Source organism: Tenrec ecaudatus, chromosome 7 (assembly GCF_050624435.1).
Source record: "Tenrec ecaudatus isolate mTenEca1 chromosome 7, mTenEca1.hap1, whole genome shotgun sequence".
In the NCBI taxonomy this organism is placed as follows: Eukaryota; Metazoa; Chordata; class Mammalia; order Afrosoricida; family Tenrecidae; genus Tenrec; species Tenrec ecaudatus.
Window position 1 is genome coordinate 154,512,795 of NC_134536.1, and position 24,425 is coordinate 154,537,219.

At 41.2% G+C, this 24,425-nt stretch overlaps 1 protein-coding gene across 1 annotated transcript in view; it reads left to right on the forward strand.

The window, feature by feature from the left end:
- Positions 1–13,463: 13,463 nt before the first annotated feature.
- FH (fumarate hydratase) overlaps positions 13,464–24,425 on the forward strand; it is a 38,976-nt gene continuing 28,014 nt past the window's right edge. The window contains exons 1-2 of the mRNA XM_075555273.1: positions 13,464–13,621; positions 22,069–22,203. Coding sequence (XP_075411388.1) covers positions 13,514–13,621; positions 22,069–22,203 — 243 coding nt within the window. The 5' untranslated portion in view covers positions 13,464–13,513. The remainder of the gene's footprint in view (positions 13,622–22,068; positions 22,204–24,425) is intronic.

The following is a 24,425-nucleotide window of genomic DNA, read 5'->3' on the forward strand; positions in this document are numbered from 1 at the left end:
GACCTAGGATGTACTCTAGGCTGTCATGGGAGACTTTTCACTTACCCACCCCCTATATTCATCCTCTTGAATACTGGGTACACTGATCTCCATTGAGCTCCCAATGTGGGCTGCTTACCTGAGTTCCATCTTGCCGGAATGCTTCTTGTGTTTTTCAATATTATTCATATATTTGATATACAAGGCTATTTCTCTAATTTCATTTACTATTATCTCCTGCTTTCCTTCTCATAGATTATTTAGTTTTATTTTATGTTGATTTTATAAATGTATCCTCCAATATAATTCTACTAATTTTTTATGTTGAGGGGCATTCTAAATTAGAATCTTGGTGATATTTATTTAGAATAATCAGGATATTCTAAATGGTAATATTTGAATCTTATTATATCAAATTTGTCAAAAGATGTTGATGTTTAAAAAATAACATAATTTCATTGTCACCAGCCTGATGTAGCAGGTCAACAAGTTAGTTCCATTCTTGAAAAGAAATCAGAGTAAAACAGAAAAACTAACAATTCATGAAATGTCAACAAGTAGAAAGTCAATATTATTATTAGACAAAGTACAAAAGTTTAAAATAGTTTAAAAAGAAGCAAAGTACCAGCTCTAAGCAAAAAAGCATTTATTTACATAGATAAAATACTGTTTCCAAAATCGAAGTTGCATAATATCAAGTATGAATTCAAAGGCTTTTAAGTATATATTCATTATTAAGCAAGCCACTTCCAAACTATGCTAATATTTTAATATTTATGTATATTATATATTTATTTATATATAATATATATCCTCTTCACAATATACTTCATTTCTTACTTCAAGTTTATCGACTTTAAATTTTATTCAATAAAAATGGAATATAATAGACATAGCATATTGGAAATAAATATCACCAATAAATTATGGAACATATAAACAAACACCGCATTGTAGCTGAATTCGATGTCACATCTGTTGAAGAACTATCGTCAAAGACATCCCAAGTGACGAGGAGATGTAACATATAAGCTAGCATGCCCACATGTGTGCAAGCCCCACTCCACCCCAGCCACACAGACTCTTACCACAGAGAAGGACTAAAGAATTTTAAATGGTACAATACCTAAAACTATTTATTGTCATGATTCTGGGCCACCAATAATTATCCTGGGTACAATAAACAGCATGAAGGTAGACATATCTGACCTCTTCCGGCTTCCTTATTGTTACGAGACAAAATCAGACAAGCATCCACATTCCATCTTTCATCCTCCAGTGACACTCTACAACTATGCTGGGTTTGATAATTCATTGCAAAGGCCTCACAGACAATACTTTATTATGCTATCAGGGATCCTTGATTTACCTAATCAAGCGGCAGTTGTGAAAATAGAACAGGGGGGTTTTGCATGGTTTAAAATCAGGAAATGTGTGTGTCAGGGTTGTATCTTCTGATCATTTTTATCCAATCTGTATGCAGAGCATATAATCAGAAAAAAAATGGATTATGTCAAGAAGAATGCATCATCAGGACTGCAAGGAGGCTTATTAACAATCTGCGATAAGCAGATGACACAACCTCACTAGCTGACTTGTAACACTTACTTATGAAGAGCAAGGATTGTTGCCTTCAGTATGGATTGCAACTCAATGTAAAGAAAACTTAAATCCTTACAAATGGACCAATAGATAGCATCATGATAAATGGAGAAAAGGTTGAAGTTGTCAAGAATTTTTCTTGCTTGGATCCAGTCAATGCTCATGGAAGCAGAGTCAAAAGATGACATGCATTGGGTGAATATATTGAACAAGACTTCCTTAGAGTGTTGAAAAGCAAGGATGTTACTTTGAAGACTACGTGCACTTGACCCAAGCCATGGTATTTTCAATTGCCTCATTTGCATGTGAAAGTTGAACATTGAATAGGCAAGACCAAAGATGAATCTATGCATTTGAATTCTGGTGCTGGAGAATATTGGAAGTACCAAGGGTGACTAAAAGGACAAACAAATCTCTTGAAATAAGTAAGGCCAGGGTGTTCCTTAGAGGTAAAAATTGGTGAGATTTCAACCCTAACCCTAAGTCTAATCCTAACCCTAACCTTTACCCTAAGCCTAATCCTAACCATAAACTTAACCCTAACCCTAGCCCTAAATTTAACCATAACCCTAAGTCTAACACTAACCCTAACTCTGTCTATCCCTATCCCTAAGTCTAACCCTAACTCTAACCCTAACCCTAACCAAAAAAAAAAAAAAAAGAAAGAAAAAAATGGTGAGACTTTGTCTTACATACTTTGGAAAGTCCCTGGAGAATGACATCATGCTTAGTAGAGGATCAGCAAAAAAAGGGGAAGGGCCTCAGTGAGATGGATACAGTGGCTGCAACAATGGGCTCAAGCATAAGAACCACCATAAGGATGCCGCAGCTTTGTTCCCTTGTGCATTGCTATGAGTTAGAATTGACTTGATGGCACCTAAGAAGAGCAACAACACCCTGAGACTAAAAGTACTACCTAATGCCTGACTACCACTAACAACTGTTCTCAAAAGTATCACACCAGAAGGTGATGGATAGAATGAAGGGAAATGTGGGAACAAATTCAAAATCATAAAAATATACCAGGCTTGGGTAAAGTTATGAAACCTTAGAAATAATCAGGCATCTCGAGGAAATGGTAGGGTGGGTCTATGGGTTCAGGACCATGGTTTCAGGGGACACCAAGGTCAACTGACATAACATAATCCATTATGAAAATATTCTTCATCCTATTTTGGTGAGGAACATTGACTAGGATCATAAAAGCTTGTGTATTGTCATCTAAAGCATAACTACTGGCATCTCCCTGGAGTAAAAATAGAAAAACACATGGAAACAATTAGTCCAATTGGCTAATGGTGCATCCATCTCCATGACTGTGGTGAAGTGAAATTGTTTAAATATGGCTCTTCAAACCATGTCTTTGTGCCTCCACCAAATGATTAGGTGACACCATGGAGTAGGGTGTGTGAAACACCAAGAGACAGGATTGGTCAGTTTTTCCATCCCACTGAGTATAACAGAGTCATCTCATAAACAGGGAGAGAGAGAAAAGCACGGTCATCAAGAAAGAACCATAAACAGCAGAGTATATCTGAGATCATTTCTGAAAGTGGTGCAGGCAGTAGCCACTGTGGTGTGGAGAGACATCAAAGGTCAGAGTGAAGGGGCTGTGCTATGGTAACATGAGACAGTGGGGCAGAATGGCAGATAGGCTTCCTGGCGCAAAGATGTAGAGACCAGGGGACTGTGATGCTGAAAGACTGACAAGCAGAGACTTGGCTGCTGGCTGAAGAGAGGCACCGCTGTGGACTCAAGGCAGTAGCCTCAATGTTTTATGATTCTGCTTTTTGGTGGTCTATTAACTTTTCTAATAAATCCTCATACTTGTGAGTACTGTGTTTGAGTTCTGTGTGGTCATTGCAATGAATTATCTAACCTAGGGGAGAGATGGTTGGTGTCAATATTAGGTACCGTATATACTCGTGTATAAGCCAAGTTTTTAAGCACATTTTTAATGCAATTTTTCTTGCAAAATTAGATGCCTTGGCTGATATTTGGGTCAGCTTATACTCGAGTATATATGGTAATAAAGGGTTGAGAGTGGAGGCATGTCTAACTTCTGCCTTGTGGCAATTGGCCTTGGGCTGGTGTCAAATAAGAGTCTCCTTGTCCCTTGTGTGGCCAGAGGAGTAAGATGTAGGCCCCATACAATTGCTTCAATTACCTTGAGACCAGAAGACTAGATCGTGCCCACTACCAACTACTCTGAAAACAATCACATTAGAATGTCCTGGATAGTGTTTGAAAAAATGTGGAATGAGACTCAAGACCTGTAAAAAACAAACAAATAAAACAAGAATTATGAATCAAATAAAGACATGTAATTTCTCAGAGTATGACCGTAACACCCATTAGGTCTGGAACTGAATTCAGTCCTATGGCTTGATTTCAGCCAAACAATTGGAACAACTGGGAACAATGTATTTGATTTTCTCAAATTTTGTCATAATGAGGAGTATATGGAAGCTGATTGGTTGGTATGACTTATACTAGATAATATAAAGGAAAGAGATGAGCGCAGGGCTCTGGAATCATGGTGCATATGCTTCATTAAAGAGCTCAAACTCTTCCTTGTGCCCCGAAAGAAAGCCAAACCCAGTTATTTCCCCAGTGCCAGAATTCATAATTGGAATAAAAATATCCAGCAACTGAAAAACCCTCATATTAGATCCCTGACATTTGAACAAAAAGGGATTATTATGGTAGTGGAAGCCAGAAGGAAGTCTATGGAACTATCTCTATCAAGTAAAGAAATATAATACCATATTCTGGGAGAGATTTCAGGTTAGTGTCACCTTCAAAGATGAAGATGCAGGGGTAGTGATCCCCCACACATACCTATGTAACTCACCTATTTGGTCTGTGCAAAAAACATTCAGCTCAAAAAGCAGCGATGAACATATGAAGCACATCGCTGCATGGGAAGAACTGCAGGAAATCATGCTAAGCGAAGTAAGCCAAGCACAAAAGGAAAAGTACAACATGAGTCCATTGAGGTATGCTTAAAAAAAAATACAAAAGGGGTATAGGGGAAAAGCTACTGTGTACAAACATTCCTGGGGCTAGGACCAGATAGTGTGGCAGGGAACAGACCAAATGCAGGGACACATATGGTACCCAACTAAAAAACAGGGAAGAGGGGAGGAAATAAATTTTAGAAGAAATGGATAGCAGGGGAAAAGGGCACTAACCCACCCAAGTGGAGGGTATTGTTTATATCTCCACAGGGAAAGAGGGACCAGACGTCCACTCAGAAGTGAATGCAACATGGAGCAGACGTGCTCCAAGAAGTGAATGCAACATGCCGGCATGGAGTAGGGAACCAATGAATCACAACTACGTGTGCACCTGCCCCCCCCCAATTTATTTCAGAGGACAGCACTTAATCTGCAGCTTCAGGAGAGGGACATGTCTGATCAGAGCCCATGAGAACAAATGAAGGGGGAGGAAGAGACGGTGGAGCACATCCTGGCCCCCCACCAAGTCTTGATAATGATATTCCTGCTCAGAGCAGCCAATCTACAGAGAAGACCATATGGCCGGACCCACTATGAAACACGACATCCCAAATGACCCATAGCCCTACAGGGGACAACTCCAGAGTCACAGTATGGGAATTCTGCCCGATCTGATCCCACCACACTGAAGCTAAAGACTAAGGGCGTGGAACAGAACAGCAAGGGGAACGAAGCAACGAAGAACCCAGGGAATACAAAAAATAGACTTTGGGGTCAGGGCTTGATGCCCCATCAGACTCGACCGGAAAACACTCCTGAAGTCCAACAAACAGGCCTTGAACTAACTATAGGCTTTTCTTTCTTGTTGTGGGGGGATCTTTGTCATTGGCTTGCTTTTGTTTTGTTTTATTTTGTAGCTTGGTTTTACTCTGTCTTGTTTTTGTGCATGTTATTATCTCTACAGGTCTGTCAAAATAAGATAGGCTGGATGAACACTCTTGAGGAGAAAACAACCGGACCAACAGTTCTGGGGGACATGGGAGAGGGGGAGGTGGGGGAAAGGAAGTGGCGTTAACAAACCCAGGGACAAGAGAACAACAAGTGATCCAAATTGGTGGTGAAGACGGTGTAGGAGGCCTGGTAGGGAGTGACCAATGGTAATGTAACCGAGAGGAATTATTGAAACCCAAGTGAAGGCTAAATATGATAGTAGTGGAACAAGAGGAAAATAAAAGGAAATAGAGGAAAGAACTAAGAGGCAAAGGGTATTTATAGAAGTCTAAATACAGGCATATACATATGTAAATGTATTTATATATGATGATGGGGAAATAGATCTACGTTCATATATTTATAGGTTTAGTATTAAGGTAGCAGGTGAACATTGGGCCTCCACTCAAGTACTGCATCAATGCCAGAACACTTTGTTTTATTAAACTGACATTCCATGATGCTAACCTTCCGACACGGTCACTGAAGACAAAGCAGGTGCAGAAGCAAATGTGGTGAAGAAAGCTGATGGTGCCTGACTATCAAAAGATATAGCGTCTGGGGTCTTAAAGACTTGAAGGTAAACAAGCAGCCATCTAGCTCAGAAGCAACAAAGCCCTCATGGAAGAAGCACACCAGCCTGTGTGATCACAAGGTGCCAAAGGGAACGGTTAACAGGCAGCATAGAACAAAAAATCACATTATTGTGTGTTCACCTCTCTGATACAATTGCTGAAGATAAATGGGTACATAAGCAAATGTGGTGAAGAAAACTGATGGTGCCCGGTTATCAAAAGATATAGTGTCTGGGGTCTCTTAGACATCATGGCGTGTCTAAGAGATCAGGTATCAGGCATCAATAAATAAAAAATCATATCATTGTGAATGAGGGGGAGTGGGGAGTGGAGACCCAAAGCCCATCTGTAGGCAACTGGAAATCCTCTTATGGAAGGGTCGTGGGGAAGAGTTGAGCCAGTCAGGGTACAATGTAGCAATGATGAAACATACAACTTTCCTCTAGTTCCTAAATGCTTCCTCCCCGCCACTATCATGATCCCAATTCTATCTTACAAATCTGGCTAGACCAGAGGATGTACACTGGTACAGATAGGAACTGGAAACACAGTGAATCCAGGGCGGATGATCCCATCAGGGCCAGTGGTGAGAGTGCCTGATACCAGGAGGGTGGAGGAAGGGTGGGGTGTAAAGGGGGAACCAATTACAAGGATCTACATATAACCTCCTCCCTGGGTTATGGACAACAGAAAAGTGGTGAAGGGAGACATCGGACAGTGTAAGATATGACAAAATAATAATTTATAAATTATCAAGGGTTCATGAGGGAGGGGAGGCCAGGGAGGGAGGGGAAAAATGAGGAGCTGATGCCATGGGCTTAAGTTGAGAGCAAATGTTTTGAGAATGATGATGGTAACATATGTACCAATGTGCTTGACACAATGGATGTATGTATGGATTGTGATGAGTTGTATGGGCCCCTAATAAAATGATTTTTCTTAATTGGCTCATGGAGAATGAGAACCAAACTCACTACCATGAAGTTGATGCCAACTCCTAGTGGCCATATAGGACAGCTGAGCTGCCTCTGTGAGTTTCTGAGACTGTAACTGTTTATGAGATTAAAAAATCCCATCTCTCTCCTGAGTTGTGGCAGGTGATTTCAAACTTGATGGATCGCAGCCCCATGTATAACCAATACACCACTGCAGTTCCTAAGAATGACATCAGATGATGGTAAATGTAACCAGGTTACAGTTACGATACATTTGCAGCTGTTCTTTGTGTTAGTCTGGGTAGACTGGAGAAACAAATTCATGGACACTCATTGTCTTTGTGGGCCAAATTCACAATCATAAAAAATACCAGGGCTCAAGTAGAAAATACATATTTAGAAAATGCTGATGGCAACAATGAAGTTTGGCAGGTACAAGCATAATCCACCAAGCTTGTCGTGTACAGAATTGCCTTTGGTTTCCCCCTATGTTTTAATCATTCAGATTTTAGAGTGCCATGTGCCCATTCAACAAGGGCCTGACCTTGGGGGTTTTAAGAGATGCCTGTTGCATGATGAATGTTCCAATCTTGACAAAAACTGCAACAGTGTTTGCTAGAATAAACGGAGCCATTGCCTGTTTTTAGATGTGTGGGGGTGCCCATCAATGTTTAACAGGACAGTAAATGGCTGATGACATGTTTTTTGGATTCACCAGTCATGGCTCACACCCAGAAAAATAGCTTTTCAGTGTCAGCGTGCGGATCTGACTTTGCTTCAATGGAAGAACACTCTTGTACTGTATACACTGGATCACTGATTATATTGATAGGCTGCTTTACATCTTTGGCCAGTAGAATGAGAACGAATATTTGTTTTCTGAGCAGAGGTGTGACAAGTCTGAAAGGGTCGAGAAGAAGGACTCCAGTAGGCCATTATGCTATTACTGAAGCCGTCTGGTAGGTCAGTGGGGGTTCCTCAAGTGGCTTATGGGATGAAAGAAGTAAGCTATATGGAGTTCATCTTAGGAACGCCCAGAGTCTTCCTGGAGGGTGATGACAAGTGAATTCTCCATAAAATTCAGGCAATGCTATCTGAAAGTCTGTAGAAAATTCCCAGAGTTTTTGTGTGAGCTGGGGTATGACTGATAAATCATACCCACTCACTTGTTTGCAGCGATGCTGGCCTTTAGCAATTAGCTTACAGAGTGAAGGGGGTCCTGGTTGGAGGGCCCACATGGGCTGTACAATTGAATTAATGGATCTTAAATCTATGAATATACACCAATTAACGGATTTCTTCTTAATTACAAATACGAGGGAACTCCAATAGCTGAATTTCTTCCTTCCAGCTTTCTCTTATCAGCTTTTGAACTAACTCATGCAAGTGTGCAATTTCCCTTTAAGAAGGAACCACTGTTCCACCCATATGGGGTCACTGGGCTTCCAAGATGTTTTAATGGGTGCAGGTCTCATAAGAGCAGTCTTTATTAAGGGGTGTGAATTTTCTAATCCTAAGTTATATTTAGAAGCAACTTCGATTGGAAGAGGTTTCGTCATTATCCCCCCCCTTTATATCCAATTTTCCTTCTGCTGAAATCAGTGATAGTGAGCACAGCTACTGGCTTAATTAAACTTGACTGCCTTTCAGGCCCTATACCCTGTGGGTTTGTGCGACGCTGCCATGTTTTTTTCCTGGTTAACTTCTAGTCCCTCGCTGTTGGGATCAGGAGGCCATTTTGAAAATGATGGCCACTCCTCAGGCCACTGTCGATGGCTCCTGGCTGTGACTTTAGCTCCAGAATCTAAAATTCCTAAAAAACGTTTCTTCCCCAATTTCTAGTTCCAAACGGGGAGGCTTCTGCTTGACTGTGATGGCGTTCCAAAATGCTCCATGGCCTGAGCTCAGATTGCTCAGAAATGATTTCCCAAGTGGCTTGTATTTTACTGATAGAAATGTAAGGAAGCAAACTTAATGGACATAAGCAATCTTTCTTCTTTATATTCCAAGGTACTTCAGATTTAACCACCACCCCAACTGTTTCTTCAGAATCCTGACTGATAGATAACTCTAGTAACAATCCGAACACTTTGAGAATTTAGGTTGGACCTTTCTAATAAAAGCCCTATAGCTCTTTCAGGCAGCAGACCCCATATACCAGTTTTAATAATTTCTGGTTTGATTACAGCTCTTAGCTTTTCTTCACGACTTTGAATAACTCTAGTATCGATTAGAATTCCCTGAGGACTCGGTTAAATTTCCCTGCTGAAAGCTGCAGAGGCTCCCTACCTTCAGTCTTAACAAGCTGCTGGGGGCACTCCTCGCTTTTCTTGGCTAGTTAACTTCACATCAACAGAGTCTGGGCTCTGGAAGCTGACGCTGGACCCACCCTTTGCCACAGGGTGCTGGCAGCACTCCTTTTGAACGATCCGATCTTTCCACAACAAAACATTATCCTTTAGGTTCGGTTTCTAAATTTTCCTTTTCTGCTACTTCTCTCTCTCCTTTGGAAAGCAAGGGAGCTTCCTGGAATGGTTTAATAGCCTCACTTTTGGTTTTAGAATTTCCCCCAATGCTTTATTACCTTTGCATCTTCAGAGGCTGCAGCCACCCCCGCCCTTCCGCCCCACCCCCTCCCTAGGGCGGGCTTTGACCCTGAGGTTAGTTTAGAATCTGAGGCCTTAGGTAACACACCTGCTTACCTAAGTTTTTACCCTGCTTCTTCAGGTTTTTTTTTATAAAGTTTCATCACCTAATTCATACTCATTCAAAGAGACTTTTCTAGATTTGGGTAGCTCACACAAGACTTCTCACTAGACTGATAATCCTCTTTCTCTTCCTCCTGCAGAAGTTCTAAAACCATCTTAACTTGAACTCACAGAGACCATGTCTTCATGGGGATATTTTTCCTATCTCTGTGCGCCTTCTTTATGTTTGTACCGACTTCCTCCCAAATTCCTAGATCTAAAGTTTCTTCCTCTGGGAACCATGGATTACACTTTTTTTTACCACTTGTAGAAAACCTTGCATCTTTTTGTTATTTTTTGCCCTGTTTTTTCAGTACGTGGATGAGAGCAACATGGTAAGTTTCAGGTTTACGTTTACCTTGCCCCAATGTCCTCTTTAGAATACTTATACTATTCTTATTACTACTTCTAACACTTATCTGCTAATCCCCCAACCAGATCCTCACTTCAAACAATTTCCCCGATTCACTCCGTGTCTGATGGAGTTACACAGCCATTGCACGGGGTAATTTCTCCTCTGGGAAGGCCTTCCCTTGTCCCTGTTTTGAGGTGCCAAATTGTGGGGTACCAGCCTCCACAACAATCGAACATGTCCAAGGGGGGTGGTTGTGTAATTGAGGGGGTGAAACTAGAGAGACATCAGACAAGAATGCTCACCTCTCAGATGGTCATGATCTCAATAGCCAGGTCCATGAAGAGAGGGAGGGGGTTGGGGGGAGAGAGAGAGAGAATGAGAGAGAGAGAGAATATATTTCCAACCAAGGCTTATATACACTCAGGGGGCATGCAAACCTCCCTAATCACAGGTAACGACATGTGTAACAGCGAGGGGCTGTACAATAGGCATCTGGGTAACAGGAGGGGGGTGAGTTAGGGATATACATGCAAGGGTACACACCCAATAGGAAGGGGAGGCACCAGGGGCATACATGTGACAGGAAGGCACAAATGTAACAAGATGGGTAGGCTCTAGCATCAAGATAGACTAACCTTGGTCATCCCTGAGTCGCCTTGACCTTAGTGTCTTTGGGTTCTCTTTCAGGGGAACAATCTATTATTCTTATCAGATGGGGTTGTTTGCTGTACATGAGCTGGACAAAAACAACTGAGATGTGAGATTGAAAGAAATAGAAAAGTTTATTAACAAAAGAAGAAGAAGAAGACCAGCAGCTCGAAAGAAAAAAAAGAAAATACTTGGCTCGCCTGTCCCCCTGCTTATAGACTTGGGTTATTATAAGGTTTCATTAAACTGCTGAGCTGTGCAAGCAAGCTGGTACAGAAGCAGACTTTGCAGTTGCACAATTTCCTGGTCCAGGATAGTCATTTCTGATTTTAAGAACAAGGGGCTATTTGGGTTTTTTTGGTTTTTGTGTTTTTTTTTGAGAATGCTATAAGACCTGTGGTTGCATTTTAGGACTGGTGCAGAATGTTTGCTTAGTATAAATGGCTTTACTTAGGCTATTACAGGCTTGGGTTTTGCTAGGCTGGGACAGATTATAGGGTCTGATTGCTCTAGATGGCAGATACCAGACAGATAACCTTTAAGCAGCTGACCTCTAAGTATTACACATTGACCATGTGTTACCAAGCAGCACGTTAGGTTTAGCATATAATATGGGAGAACAATCTGGGGGATAACCTGTTTCCCACACTCCATGGTTACCAGTCTGTCATCTCTCTGCTGATTTGGGGTTTATCTACCCTACAACTATGTGAACCTGGAGAAACCTCTGATCTAACATCTGACCCACAGATATGGAATCTGCCTGGACTTAGATTTGCCCATTTCTACAAATTTGTGAGTCATTTTCTTTATATAAATTTCTCGGTCTCTTTGTGTGTGTGTATAAAACCTGTTACATTTAAATTCCTATAATGGTATAAGAAAGGACGTAGATCCTGCTCATAGTGAATTCATGATCTCTGTTTGAGCTGGGTCCTCCCAAGTGTGCAACCTGAGAAAGGCTTATGATCAGGTAGTAACCTTGGAAACTGACACTAGGAAGCAGGAGTCAGGGGAGAGAGAGGATGACACAGAGATGTGAGCAATAAGTGGTTGATATAGAATGCCTCCAAAAAATTAATTGAATGAAACACATGAGGCATGATCCTATGTCTATCAGCTCTAATTCCTCATTGTTGGTGATTATTGAAGAGATCTGGGAGCTTTATAAAACAAAGGTGGTGGTGCTTATGAATAAGCAGATTTGACTCCTGTAATGTTGAAGAATTCTGGGGTAGAAAATGAAAAGGCACGAGCATCAGAATCGAGCTCAGATATCACCATAATGAGTATTGCTATGACTCCCAAAGAACTGATTACATCAGCTATGAAATAAAAGTCATGAAACCCAAAGGGGTAAAATATACTCTGACCTATGAGGATAACTGAATGGCAGTGAGTTTGGTTTTGTTGGAGTTTGGATAAAATGTGTTAAATGTGTGTGAGAAAAATTCCCAAGAGAAGAGGTAGAGGAAGGAGGCGTAGAATAAAAATTCAAATGCAATTTTGGTCTTTGTGGTTCATCTTAATATTTCTTGCCCTGTGTAGCTGGCATGCTATTGCTCTGGGTACTTGGTTTCCTTTCAGGTTGCAACAGGGATTTATCTTTGTCTTTATACAAACTAAAATTCATTTTGAATAGAATATTACACTTCAGTGAATTCAAGGTACTGCATGATAAGTATTATGGTGCCCAGGCAATGAGACCTATAATAAACTTTAAGATTGGTAATGTGACAGAATACATGCCAGTAAGTGACCTTTGTGGATACAGTTACTTATTGGGGTGAACTAAGCTTTATTTTTAGTCACCACTTATTTTATTAAAGCAGAAGAAAAATGAGGTTGACTGCTCCGGCAAAGATTTACAGTCTTATTATAGGATTTCTGAGGTTGTAAATCTTTACAAGGGTTGGAACCAACTCAGTGGTGGTGATTTTATATATATATATAATTTGTGTATATATATACACAAAATGTCTTTTTTTAAATGGAAAAATGCCCTTTATCCTTGAAAAGAACTTGAAAAACCTTAATGTAGATAGTTTAAAAAAAGAAACTTTAATCACTTGGTATTGCAGATATCTACCACACTACATACTTTCAGTATGATTTCTAAGTCTCATTTATCAATTATTTCATTTACCATTGAGAAGCTATATGAAATTACGGACACCTCCAAATGACACGAGAAATAAGTGTTTATTTTATCCTTCCGTGGTCTGATTACGAGTATTATTGTGAATATTACTGTTATTTAATTCTCTCTACTTTGCTGCGCTCTCCAAAATGTCCCATTGAAAGACATACTCTGAAAAATGTTAAGATCCCCAAACACAGTACCTATATATAACTGATCACATGATAAATAAACGAACAATTCTTTATAAGAAATTTCACCAGCCACACATGAACAATGACTAGTTTCACCCTTGATCAAACACGTTCGACAATTCAGCTCAACTATCACTTGAACCACCTTTCCCATCATCCCGTGCTCGCTGATTTTCCCGTGAATGCCGAGGTTCAATGGCCGCGTAACAAGCACAGACAGGTTAAGCCCGCCCCTTACGCCGAACTAGCTACTCACGAGCGGCCCCGCCCACCTTGACGCTGCTGATTGGTCGAGGGCGGAGGCCTGGTGGGCGGAACGATTAGGACCGCCTTGACGGAGGCGTGGCCACAACCGCTCAAAAAATCCTCCCGAGCCTTGCGCAGCACCATGCACCGGGTACCGCGTTTCCTGGAGAGCCTCGGTCACCTGCGGCCCCCAGCCTCACCCTCCGGCTCGACCGCCTTTCCTTTCCCGCCACCGACCTCGGCTCGAATGGTAAGTGCAGGCCGCTCGCACCCGTCCGCTCCGCGGTGACCTTGACCGCCTTTCTTTCCCGGCCGCTGAACTCTGCTCCAATGGTAAGTGTAGGCCGCTCGCGCCCGGCGGTTCCGCGGTGACCTTCAGCCAGCGCCGCGGGCTGGCGGGAGGGACGCCACGTACATCACTCAGAACTTGGCCGTGGGGCTCCGCGCGGGAGCTAGGGGGACGGCCCTCCCGGCGCGGGCACCTCCTCGCTGCGAACGTGGGCGGCGAGCGCGAGCTGAGCCAGGGGCCCACGAGACCCGCCCCTTCGCCGGCCCCGGAGGCCGGAAGACCGGCCTGGACCGAGGCAGGCGCTGGGGGTTGGTGGGTCTTGTTCTTGGGATTCAGCATTCACGCGCCAGCGCCCGCTTCGCTGGTCTTTGCCGGCTGGCCACGAGCCCTCCTAATTCCAATCGAGCTGGACACCACAGTGGGGCAGCCTCGCAGGTGGTATTGACCTAAGGTGTTAGGCGTTCTTAAGTTTTTACTTAACGTTGACAGGTTAGATCTTGTAGGATACCTTGGTTAGATACCTTGGTCCTTGGCTTCCCGCTAGAAAGAATTCACTGAGGAAGCCTGGCTTGTGATCCAAGTGAGTTTTATGAATGTTAGAAGTCAGGGTGCTGTGTAGCACCGATGAAGAATACAGCTTTTCCCCCAGATCCTAAATGCTTCGTCCCCTCCAACTACCATGATCCGAATTCTACCTTGCAAGTCTGGATAGAGCAGAGGTTGTACACTGGTGCAGATAGGAGCTGGAGGCACAGGGAATCCAGGGTGGACGATACCTTCAGGACCAGGGATGTGAGGGGCGATACTGGGAGAGTGGAGGGTGAGTGGGTTGGAAAGGGGGAACCTATTACAAGGATCTACATGTGACCTCCTCCCTGGGGGTCGGACAACAGAGAAGGGGGTGAAGGGAGACGCCGGATAGGGCAAGATATGACAAAATAACAATCTATAAATTATCAAGGGCTCATGATGGAGGGGGGAGCGGGGAGGGAGGGGAAAAAAAGAGGACCTGATGCAAAGGGCTTAAGTGGAGAGCAAATGCTTTGAAAATGATGAGGGCAAAGAATGTACAGATGTGCTTAATACAATTGATGTATGTATATGTATGGGTTGTGATAAGAGTTCTATGAGCCCCTAATAAAATGCTTTAAAAAAAAAAAAGAAGTTTCGGGTTTACACAGGCACCCTCAGCCCCCACCCCACCCTCAGCCTGCTTAGATGCTGCTCCTGGTGGGCTGAGCAATGGATGCCCCAGTCCCTATGCTAAGCTACCTAACAAAGCACCCATTCCATTTGTTTTCCTCACCTTTATAAAACCGAAGCTCGTCAACTTGGGCCTAGTGTTTTGAAGTTTTTCGAAGAAATTTCATGCTACCTATTGTTAATTGAGAAGTTCTCATCCACAGAAGCTTAAGGAATTTTAAAATGCACATTCCTGGTGTTGGGCTGCTAACCCAGTAGTTCGAAACCACCAGCCTCCCCGCGGGAGGAAGATGAGGCTTCCTACTCTGCTCTATAAGGTCAACCTGGCTTGGAATAGACTTGATAACAAAGTGAGATTTAAGTAAATCCTTTTCCTCTTGAAGCTCCCTGGTGACACTGTCTGATTAGCGTCCAACCCACCAGTTGCTTTGCAGTAGGGAAAATATCTGATCCAGTAAAGATTTCCTACCATGGGAACCCGATAGAGGGTTACTTTGAACCCACATCGACTTGATGGCAGTGAACTAACTTGGTTTTGGTTTTGTCTTTGAGATTGATCTCTTCAGTAACTGGTGTTTTAAAAACATTGTTTATTATTATCTACATATTGTTAGTAAAAGTTTAAAATTTTTATAGGAAGAGTACAGCTCTCCCCTGTTCACTATGGTGTAATATGAGCGTTCCAACAAGAGATTTCGTTTCAAATAACGCTCTACTGTTCAAAGCTACAATTTTGAGTAACTTTTCTATGAACCTGTTTGCTCATGTAAAATTGAAGTAGTTATGATTCAACAAGATTATTTTTTAAAAAAGGATTATTTTCGTACAAGTGAAGCTTTCTTGATAGTGTTTCGCATGCCCGAATTCTACTGATTTTGTTAAAAGTGCTTGCTGTTGCTGGTGTTAACATGAGAAATTCAACTATGCCTAGATTTACCTTAAAACTGTAACATTTATTTGATGGTTTCCATGGATCCCAACCGACTGTCAGGAAATCTATTTATCTGATATATGAATAAGATCATGTTTATATGCATAGAGCTTAGAGAGTGCATAGGGAAGTGATCATTACATAAGCAAATCACACACAATCAGTACAAAGGGCTATTAGGAAAACATGCTGCCATGAAACTGTCTTCACGGTTTTGTTGAAAGGGGAGCCCACCTTTTAAACAGCCAGGTCTTTCCTTCCTCGGCGATCTTCAAGATAGGGGTAAAGTCTGGACCCATACAATGCTTTGGTTTCTAGTATACTCTAATATGAGTAAGTTATGTGTCTTTGCCTGTTTCCACCTTATGTTTTAGGTCCACATAGATGTTTCCCGAGAGAGACTGAAACTCCAAGTCAAAACTTGAATTTTTCTCTCTTGAGATAGTACCTTTTTATTAAAAATATATTTGGATTTCTTTGAACAATGAAATCATCTTTTAAACCCAACATACACAGAATGTGAAAGTCACTTCTTCTTCAGGAAATGGTATAACATAGTGAATGGTTATCTTGCATTTTCAAGATAGCTTACATGTTGGCTGACTTTTCAGATTTACACAGCCATGCAAATTTTGAGACCACCTCAGCTCCTGAGGTCCCTGAGAATAATAGCTAATAACAGTATTTGGCATTTCTACGGCTTGATTCCATTCACATTGGAGGGAACACTGGACACAATGCCCCCCACCCCCATAGCCAGGAAAAAGGCTCCCAAGGGGCCATATCTTCTTGCCATATCCCTCTTGCCAAGAGGCAGGCAGGGGTCCGACATGGCCTCCATGCTCCATCCATCTTCACCTGCTCTAACACCAGATGTTCTGCCTACAACACTACTTCCATGTCATGTGAGACAATCTGTTGCAATGGACACACAGAGCTCACAGACAACATTCATAAGTGTGGGAGGTTATTAGGGGAGTTAATCGGTCAGAATCGGGGTAAAGTGAAGATACTGGCATTGGTCTGTCCACATCCGTGTCTTGTCGTAGCCAACAGCCAAGTCTTTCTCCCTGATCCTCAGCCACACGGGCAAGGAAGCCTACCTGTTGCCTTGCCTCACAGTCTCATAGGCTTGGTGCTGTTCCTCTGTCCTGACTCATGATCTATTTGCCTCAGCCTGGCTCCTTTGCTCCCTCTGGCACTCTGGTCCCATTCTCTACCGTTTCAGACAGATTTCAAACATGCTTCACTTGTTCTTCCCATGGTCCTGGGGTGTCTTTCAGTGTTCCTGCTTCTGAGGTAGCTTTTATACACAGGAATGAATGGAAGTGTGGTTTTTGTACCAAACTTCCAAGTAAGTAAAGGGAGATTCATACTTGGATCACATCCTCTGCTAAGCCACCAGGGATCCCCACGGGAACTCATTAGCGGGTGTTAAATCACTTGTTAATAATGAAATAGTATTGAATAGAAAATACAGATGCATGATATTAATGAAATATTTTTCTTTAGGTTTATGTATGCACCTGTATTTATATATGCAGTGAATTATGTATTTTTTCTTCTGTAGGTCAATGTAAAAGAAATCTTTGAAGAGATTTACCAGTCACCTGGTTTCTCTTTCCTCTCTATCTCTGTGCATGCTTATCCAGTAGATGGTAGCCTTGCTCCTATGATAGATGCTTTTTCGCTTATTCCCAGTCATGATATATTACGAGGTATTTATTTAGTCTGAACTAAATGCTCTCTTTAGTGAAACATCACTTGCTTGTTGTCCCTTCTGTCTTTTAAAATAGCCTTTGATTGTGCTACATTGAAATAATCTAAGTGGAGCTTATACTACCCTTCCGGTAGTTATGTGTTCAGCCTTCAGAAGGCTGTACATCACACAAAACTAGTTTTCCAGAGTGTAGCTGTGTTTGGGTTCACACTCAGAGGGAAATCCTTCTGCATGGTAGTTGCCGTGAGACCCAAAGCTGACCTGAAGTCAATCCAAGAGGCATTATTTGATTTGTGTCTGGAGGCTTATCAACCTGGACACCCGTCCTGGAAAAGATGGCGTCCCCAGGCAGGGAAGGGTCTGCCCCAGGGCCAGGGGCTTGCGCTCCTTCCTTCTGTGGAGTAAAGAAAGTATTAGCTCCAGATCATGTAAGATTTCCATGTGACACAGCTTAGATGACTGCCAGGGAGTTGGGTGGTCGGGTGGGTCAAGGGATGTGGTGTCCTAGGAGGCCTTCTGGGAAGTAATATTTATTAAGTGCCGTCAAGGCAGTTCCAGCTCATAGTTACCCGAAGAACAACGGATCGAGCACTGCTCAATCCAAAAAAGCGCAGATATTTTGGAACATTAAGGACCCTATACACTGCATGACGTTTCTGTTCCACTTGTAACCTGTGGCAGAAAAATGTGTGCTTGTTTGTTTCTTGCACCATTGGGACAGTTTGTTACTAGCAAGCTAAACCTACGCAAGCACTGCTGTTTTCGTTACATCGGGGATGTGGAAGGAGGGGTATGGTTGTTGATATAGGATGGATCTTGGCTGAAAGCATAGAATACTTCTGTCTTTTACTGAATATACAAAGGCATTTTACTGTGTAATCCATAACACATTTTGAATAGCACTGCAAAGAATGAAAACTCCACAACACGTGACTGTGCTTGTGCAGAGACTGTGCATAGACCGAGAGTCGGTTGTTCAAACAAAACATGGCAATACTGCATCGTTTGAAGTCAGGAAAGGTGAGCATTAAGGTTATGTTCCATGGAATCTCTGCTGAGCAGATAATATGAGAAACTGGATTATATGAAGCATCATGTGGCATCAGGATTGGAGGAAGACTTGTTAACAGCCGGTGGCACCATCTTGCTTGCTGAAAGTAAAACTATAAAGCACTCAACTGAAACTCAGAGGTTTCTACTAGACCCACTGCCATCCGATTGATTGCTACTCTCCCCAAACAAAACTCTTTGCCATTGAGCACTGTAGCGACTTTATAGACTTCAAGTCTTTATAGGATCAGACAGCCTTATTATATGAAATTCAGATCTTACACCTAGCAGTTCAACTCTCACCTGACAACACTACCTGGGCTCCTTATACTTCAACATAAAGCAAAAACTCTCTTAACTGTGTCAGTAAGCAACATCACAAGAAATGGTGAAAATATTCAAATTGTCAAGGATTTCATTTTACCTGGATCCAGAATCAACAAGCATGGAAGCAGTCAAGAAATCACAAATGACAAGTTACATTGGGTGAATCTGCTGCAGAAAACATCTGTAAGGTGTTAAAAGGCAGTGATGCCTGAACAGTTGATAAAGTTTTACATTTGTAAAAGTAATACACTGTACTAAAACAAAATAGTTTTGAATTATATATTTACTTTTTAACATTTTATTAGGGGCTCATACAACTCTTATCACCATCCATACATATACATACATCAATTGTATAAAGCACATCTGTACATTCCTTGCCCTAATCATTTTCTTTTTTTTTTACATTTTAATAAGGGCTCATACAACTCATCACAATCCATACATATACATACATACATCAATTGTATAAAGCACATCTGTACATTCTTTGCCCTAATCATTTTCAAAGCATCTGCTCTCCACTTAAGCCCTTTGCATCAGGTCCTCTTTTTTCCCCTTCCTCCCCGCTCCCCCCTCCCTCATGAGCCCTTGATAATTTATAGATTGTTATTTTGTCATATCTTGTTATTTTGTCATATCTTGCCTCCCTTCCCCACCTTCTCTGCCGTCCATCTCCCAGGGAGGAGGTCACATGTGGATCCTTGTAATCAGTTCCCCCTTTCCAACCCACTCACCCTCCACTCTCCCAGCATCGCCCCTCACACCCCTGGAATTATATTTTTAAAAGCTAAAAAAACAAAAACAGATGCCTAATTGAGGACTAAAGTTTGCCTAAGCCATGGTATTATTGATTGTCTAATATTCTTGTGGAAGCTACACAAAAAATTCAAAACTCCACAAAAAATATTGAAAATGTCACGGAATGCCAGAAGAATGAACAACTCGTTCTTGGGAAGAAGTACAGCCAGAGTGCTGTTGAGAGGCAAGGCTAGTGAGACTTTTAGCTCACATCCATTGGACGCTGTCAGGAGAGATCCTTCCCTGGAGGTTGTCATTTGGTGAATTAGAGGTTGGATTATCAAAAAAGACCCTTAAATGGATTGACACAGTGGCTGCAGCAGTCGTCTCAAGCATAGCAATGAACTTGAGGATGGCGCAGGGCCAGGTAGCTTCATGCCGCGGTGCCCAGGGTTGCTATGAGTCAGCCAGCTTGGTGGCACTTACTCACAAATCACGAAGGCAGGAAGTAGACTGTTGAAGGTTTTGCAGAGATTTTCATTTTAATACAGTTGGTTCCTACAGTATTTTCATGGTTAGTTTGAAAAGCCTAGCGTTTGGGTAAGACATTTCTTTATTTGGATTTAAAAAATGTTAAGGCTTAGGGTAAAGAGTAGTACACCATTTTTTTTCATCCAAATTTTTGCAGCTGACTTTGAATAGGCCTGAATTTTGTCATATCAAGTATTAGTGAATTCATCTACAGTGGCTTTGAAAGTTAAATGCAGGAAAATGTTACATAGCAGTGTAAATGTCAGGATAGGATTACTTTTAGAATTACCGTACATACTCGAGGATAAGCTGAGTTTTTCAGCACATTTTAAATGCAGTTTTTGTGGTAAAATTATGTACCTCGACTGATACTTGGGTCAGCTTATGCTTGAATATATACGATAGCTTCTTTTCCTTTTTGGCCTAGGTCAGTCCTCTGCCTAGATTCAGATTTAAGAGAAAAATGTACTTTATTGACTTTGTTCTTTCTTATGTTTCTACATAGATAGATACACTGATGATTTTCATATCATCCAAAAAGCTTTATGACATTTCTAAATCTCCCTAGACACTAAACCTTCCTGGAACCTGGTAATAACTATAAATTGTATCTTCCTTCTTAGATTATTACTACAACAACATTACTTTGTTAAAGATTTAAAAATAGTTATCTTTGAATCATCTGATGATGCTGTTTCAAAATTAATACAAGTATACCTTCCTGAAGTCTCCTTAATTATAATTTCTAGTGTTTCATATTATTTTTGACAGTGTTATAAAATATTTGTTAGGCAATTATTAATCTTTTTAGGAGTATAAGTTACCAGACTTCCTAGAATCCTAAGTTAGCTCTTAAAGGGACTTTGGGCCTAGGAGTTCTTATTCTGGATGAATGATTGGCTTCAAGATGTTAGTAAGCCACTGAAAATTATATGTAAAACTTTCTGTAGATGTAATTATGTGGATTTTTTTAGAGAAAGGATCTAGAGCTTTCCTCGGATTCTTAAATGATCATATCTTTCTTTTTAAAAATCATTTTATTGGGGCTCATACAGCTCTTATCACAATCCACACATACATGAATTGTGTCAAGCACACTTGTACATTCATCGCCCTCATCATTCTCAAAACATTTGCTTTCTACTTGAGCCCTTGGTATCAGCTCCTCATTCCTCCCCTCCCTCTCTCACCCCTCCCTTATGAACCCTTGATAATTTATAAATTATTATTATTTTGTCATATCTCACAGTGTCCGACGTCTCCCTTCACCCACTTTTCTGTTGCCCGTCCCCAGGTGAGGTTCTATGAGGATCCCTGTAATCGGTTGGTCATAGCATTCTTTAAAGGTTAAGAACTCATCAAGTGTCTCTCTCCTCTCCTGTCCATTTACTTTAACTTTCACACAAGAAAATAGGGCTGCTTGAAGGCCACACAGTTACTAGGTGGTGAGCTTTCTCATAACTTATATGATACTACGGTGCCACGCATGCACAATGTTTATAGACCATAATTAAGCTTTCTTTAAATATTTAATTTTTATACACTAAAAGTTTCATTTCCAGGTGATTTTTTAAAGTCCTCAGTAAAATAAACATTAATGAAAGTATATTGATAAAAAAAAAAAGAAAGTATATTGAATTGGTCAAGCACAATTAATAAGCATATGTATTAGAAAAGATCCTTTGTTTAGTTTGAATTCTGCAATAAACATCTTTAACATCCATATTAAAAATGTCTGTTAAAAATTTTCCAAGAAAAGAGGTAAAGGAAGAAGGAGTAGAGTAAGAATCCAAATGGAATTGGGCTGCTTGTCTTTGGGACATACTAAGGTTTCTTTCTCCACAAAGCTGATTTGGGTACTTGGTTTCTTTGCAAGTTCTGACAGAGCCTTATCTTTGTCTTTAGGCTAGCCAAAATTCCTTTCGGATAGAATATGACACCTTCGGTGAACTCAAGGTTCCAAATGATAAGTACTATGGTGCCCAGACAGTGAGGTCTACAATGAACTTTAAGATCGGTGGTGTGACAGAACGCATGCCGGTAAGTGGCTCTTGTGGATATACTTACTTATGTGGGACGAACTAGTTTTTATTTGTTGGGAGGTTGACTGTACGGTCAGCTGTTGTGAACCACTGGCTGATGCTTCAGGGAAAGGAGGCTTTCTGCGCCTGCATAAATTTGCAGTGTTGGAAAACTGCAAGGGCAGTTCTATGCGCCGCGGTAAGGACACTGCGTGTTGGTGTCAGTTCACTGGCGGACAAGATCTACCCGATGCTGGTGAGTTTGTTCTTTGGAGGATTTATTCAAGTATGCCATTTCACTTTAAATAATGTTTTAGAGAACTAAAATGTAAAGTGATAAGCTTTGTGAGCAACATGGTTTCCTCAGTATATTTAGAAGTTTGGGAAGTTTATTATTATAAACTGCCTGGAGCTGCGGTTTGGGACATTTTGTATTTTTATGTGTTAGAACGAAGTGATGTATCATTTCATTTTCTGTAGAACTTTACAACTTGTAAACATTTTTTTTTCATTTCAGTACTCAAATTCAGTCATTTCAGTTGATTCAAAAACTCTTTTTCTTTAATATGATACTTTTTATCTTGTGTCTGTTTCCAGAAAAATACATTTTGATACATTACATATTATTCTTTATCATGTCTAGTATATTAGAGATGATTTATAGGAATTCATGTCACACACACAATATAATGATTAGAAAACTTTATTGGTATTTCAGTAAATCTGAGATACCTTCATTTGGAAGCCACCTAGATGTATATTACTATAAAAGAAAAGGCTGCTGATTAAAGTTGTAGCATGCTATCAATTGTATCTTGATTTCTGCTATTTTAAAGTGTGAAACAAATTAATGAAATACATATCCTACTAGAACCCACTAAGCATGTAAAAAGTAGTCAGTGTAGGAATATAAGATAGGAATCAGTCATTTTAACAAGTAATGTTTATTTGCTTATTTGTAGAAATATGCACAGCAGAACATATGCCACTCAACAGTGTCTACATATATAATTCTGTGGTATCAGTGATATTCTTCCTGTTGAATCACCATTTTTACCATCTCTACCCATATTGTATCACCACCATTGACTTAAATGTCTCACCGGTATTTTAAAGTTATTGTCGTTAATTTGGTCTCATACATATAATTCTTTGAAATAATGGGATATTCAAGACAAAGATCCTTTATTAATTTAGCTAGCTTGTTTACTTTGAACATTGCTTCATTGAATACTTTTTTTAAAATTTAATTTCTTAATTTTTTATTCGGGGCTCGTACAACACTTGTCACAATCCATCCATCCATCCATTGTGTCAAGCACATTTGTTGCCATCATCATTCTCAAAACATTTGCTTTCTGCTTGAGCCCTTAGTATCAGCTCCTCATTTTCCCCCTCCCTCTCTGCTCCCCCTTCCCTCATGAACCCTTGATAATTTTTAAATTATTATTTTGTCATCTTACCCACTCCCTTCACCCACTGTTCTGTTGTCCAGCCCCCAGGGAGGAGGTTATATATAGATCCTTGTCATCTGTTCCCTCTAACCCCCACCTCCCTTCCCGGTATCGCTGCTCTCTCCACTGGTCCTGAGGGGTTCATCTCTCCTGAATTCCCTGTGTTTCCAATTCCTATCTGTACCAGTGTATAGCCTCTGGTCTACCCAGATTTGTAAGGTAGAATTGGGATCATGATAGTAGTGGGGGTGGGAGTGGGTGGGGAGGGGTGGGGAGGAAGGATTTAAGAACTAGAGGAAAGTTGTATGTTTCATGGGTGCTACACTGCACCCTGACTGGCTCACCTCCTCCCGAGACCCTTCTTTCTGTAAGGGGATGTCCAGTTGCCTACAGATGGGTTTGGTCCCCAATCTGCACTCGCCCTCATTCCCAGTGATTTGATTTTTTTGTTCTTTAATGCCTGATACCTGATCCCTTCGACACCTCGTGATCACAGAGGCTGGTGTGCTTCTCCCTTGTGGGCTTTGTTGCTTCTAAGCTAGATGGCTGCTTGTTTACCTTCAAGCCTTTAAGACCCAGACACTATATCTTTTGATAGCCGGGCACCATCAGCTTTCTTCACCACATTTGCTTATGCACCCATTAGTCTTCAGCAATCGTATTGGAGAAGTGAGCACACAGTGGTATGATTTTTTGTTCTTTGATGTCTGATACCTGATTCCTTCAACAGCTCGTGATCACACAGGCTGGTGTGCTTCTTCCATGTGGGCTTTGTTGTTTGAGCTAG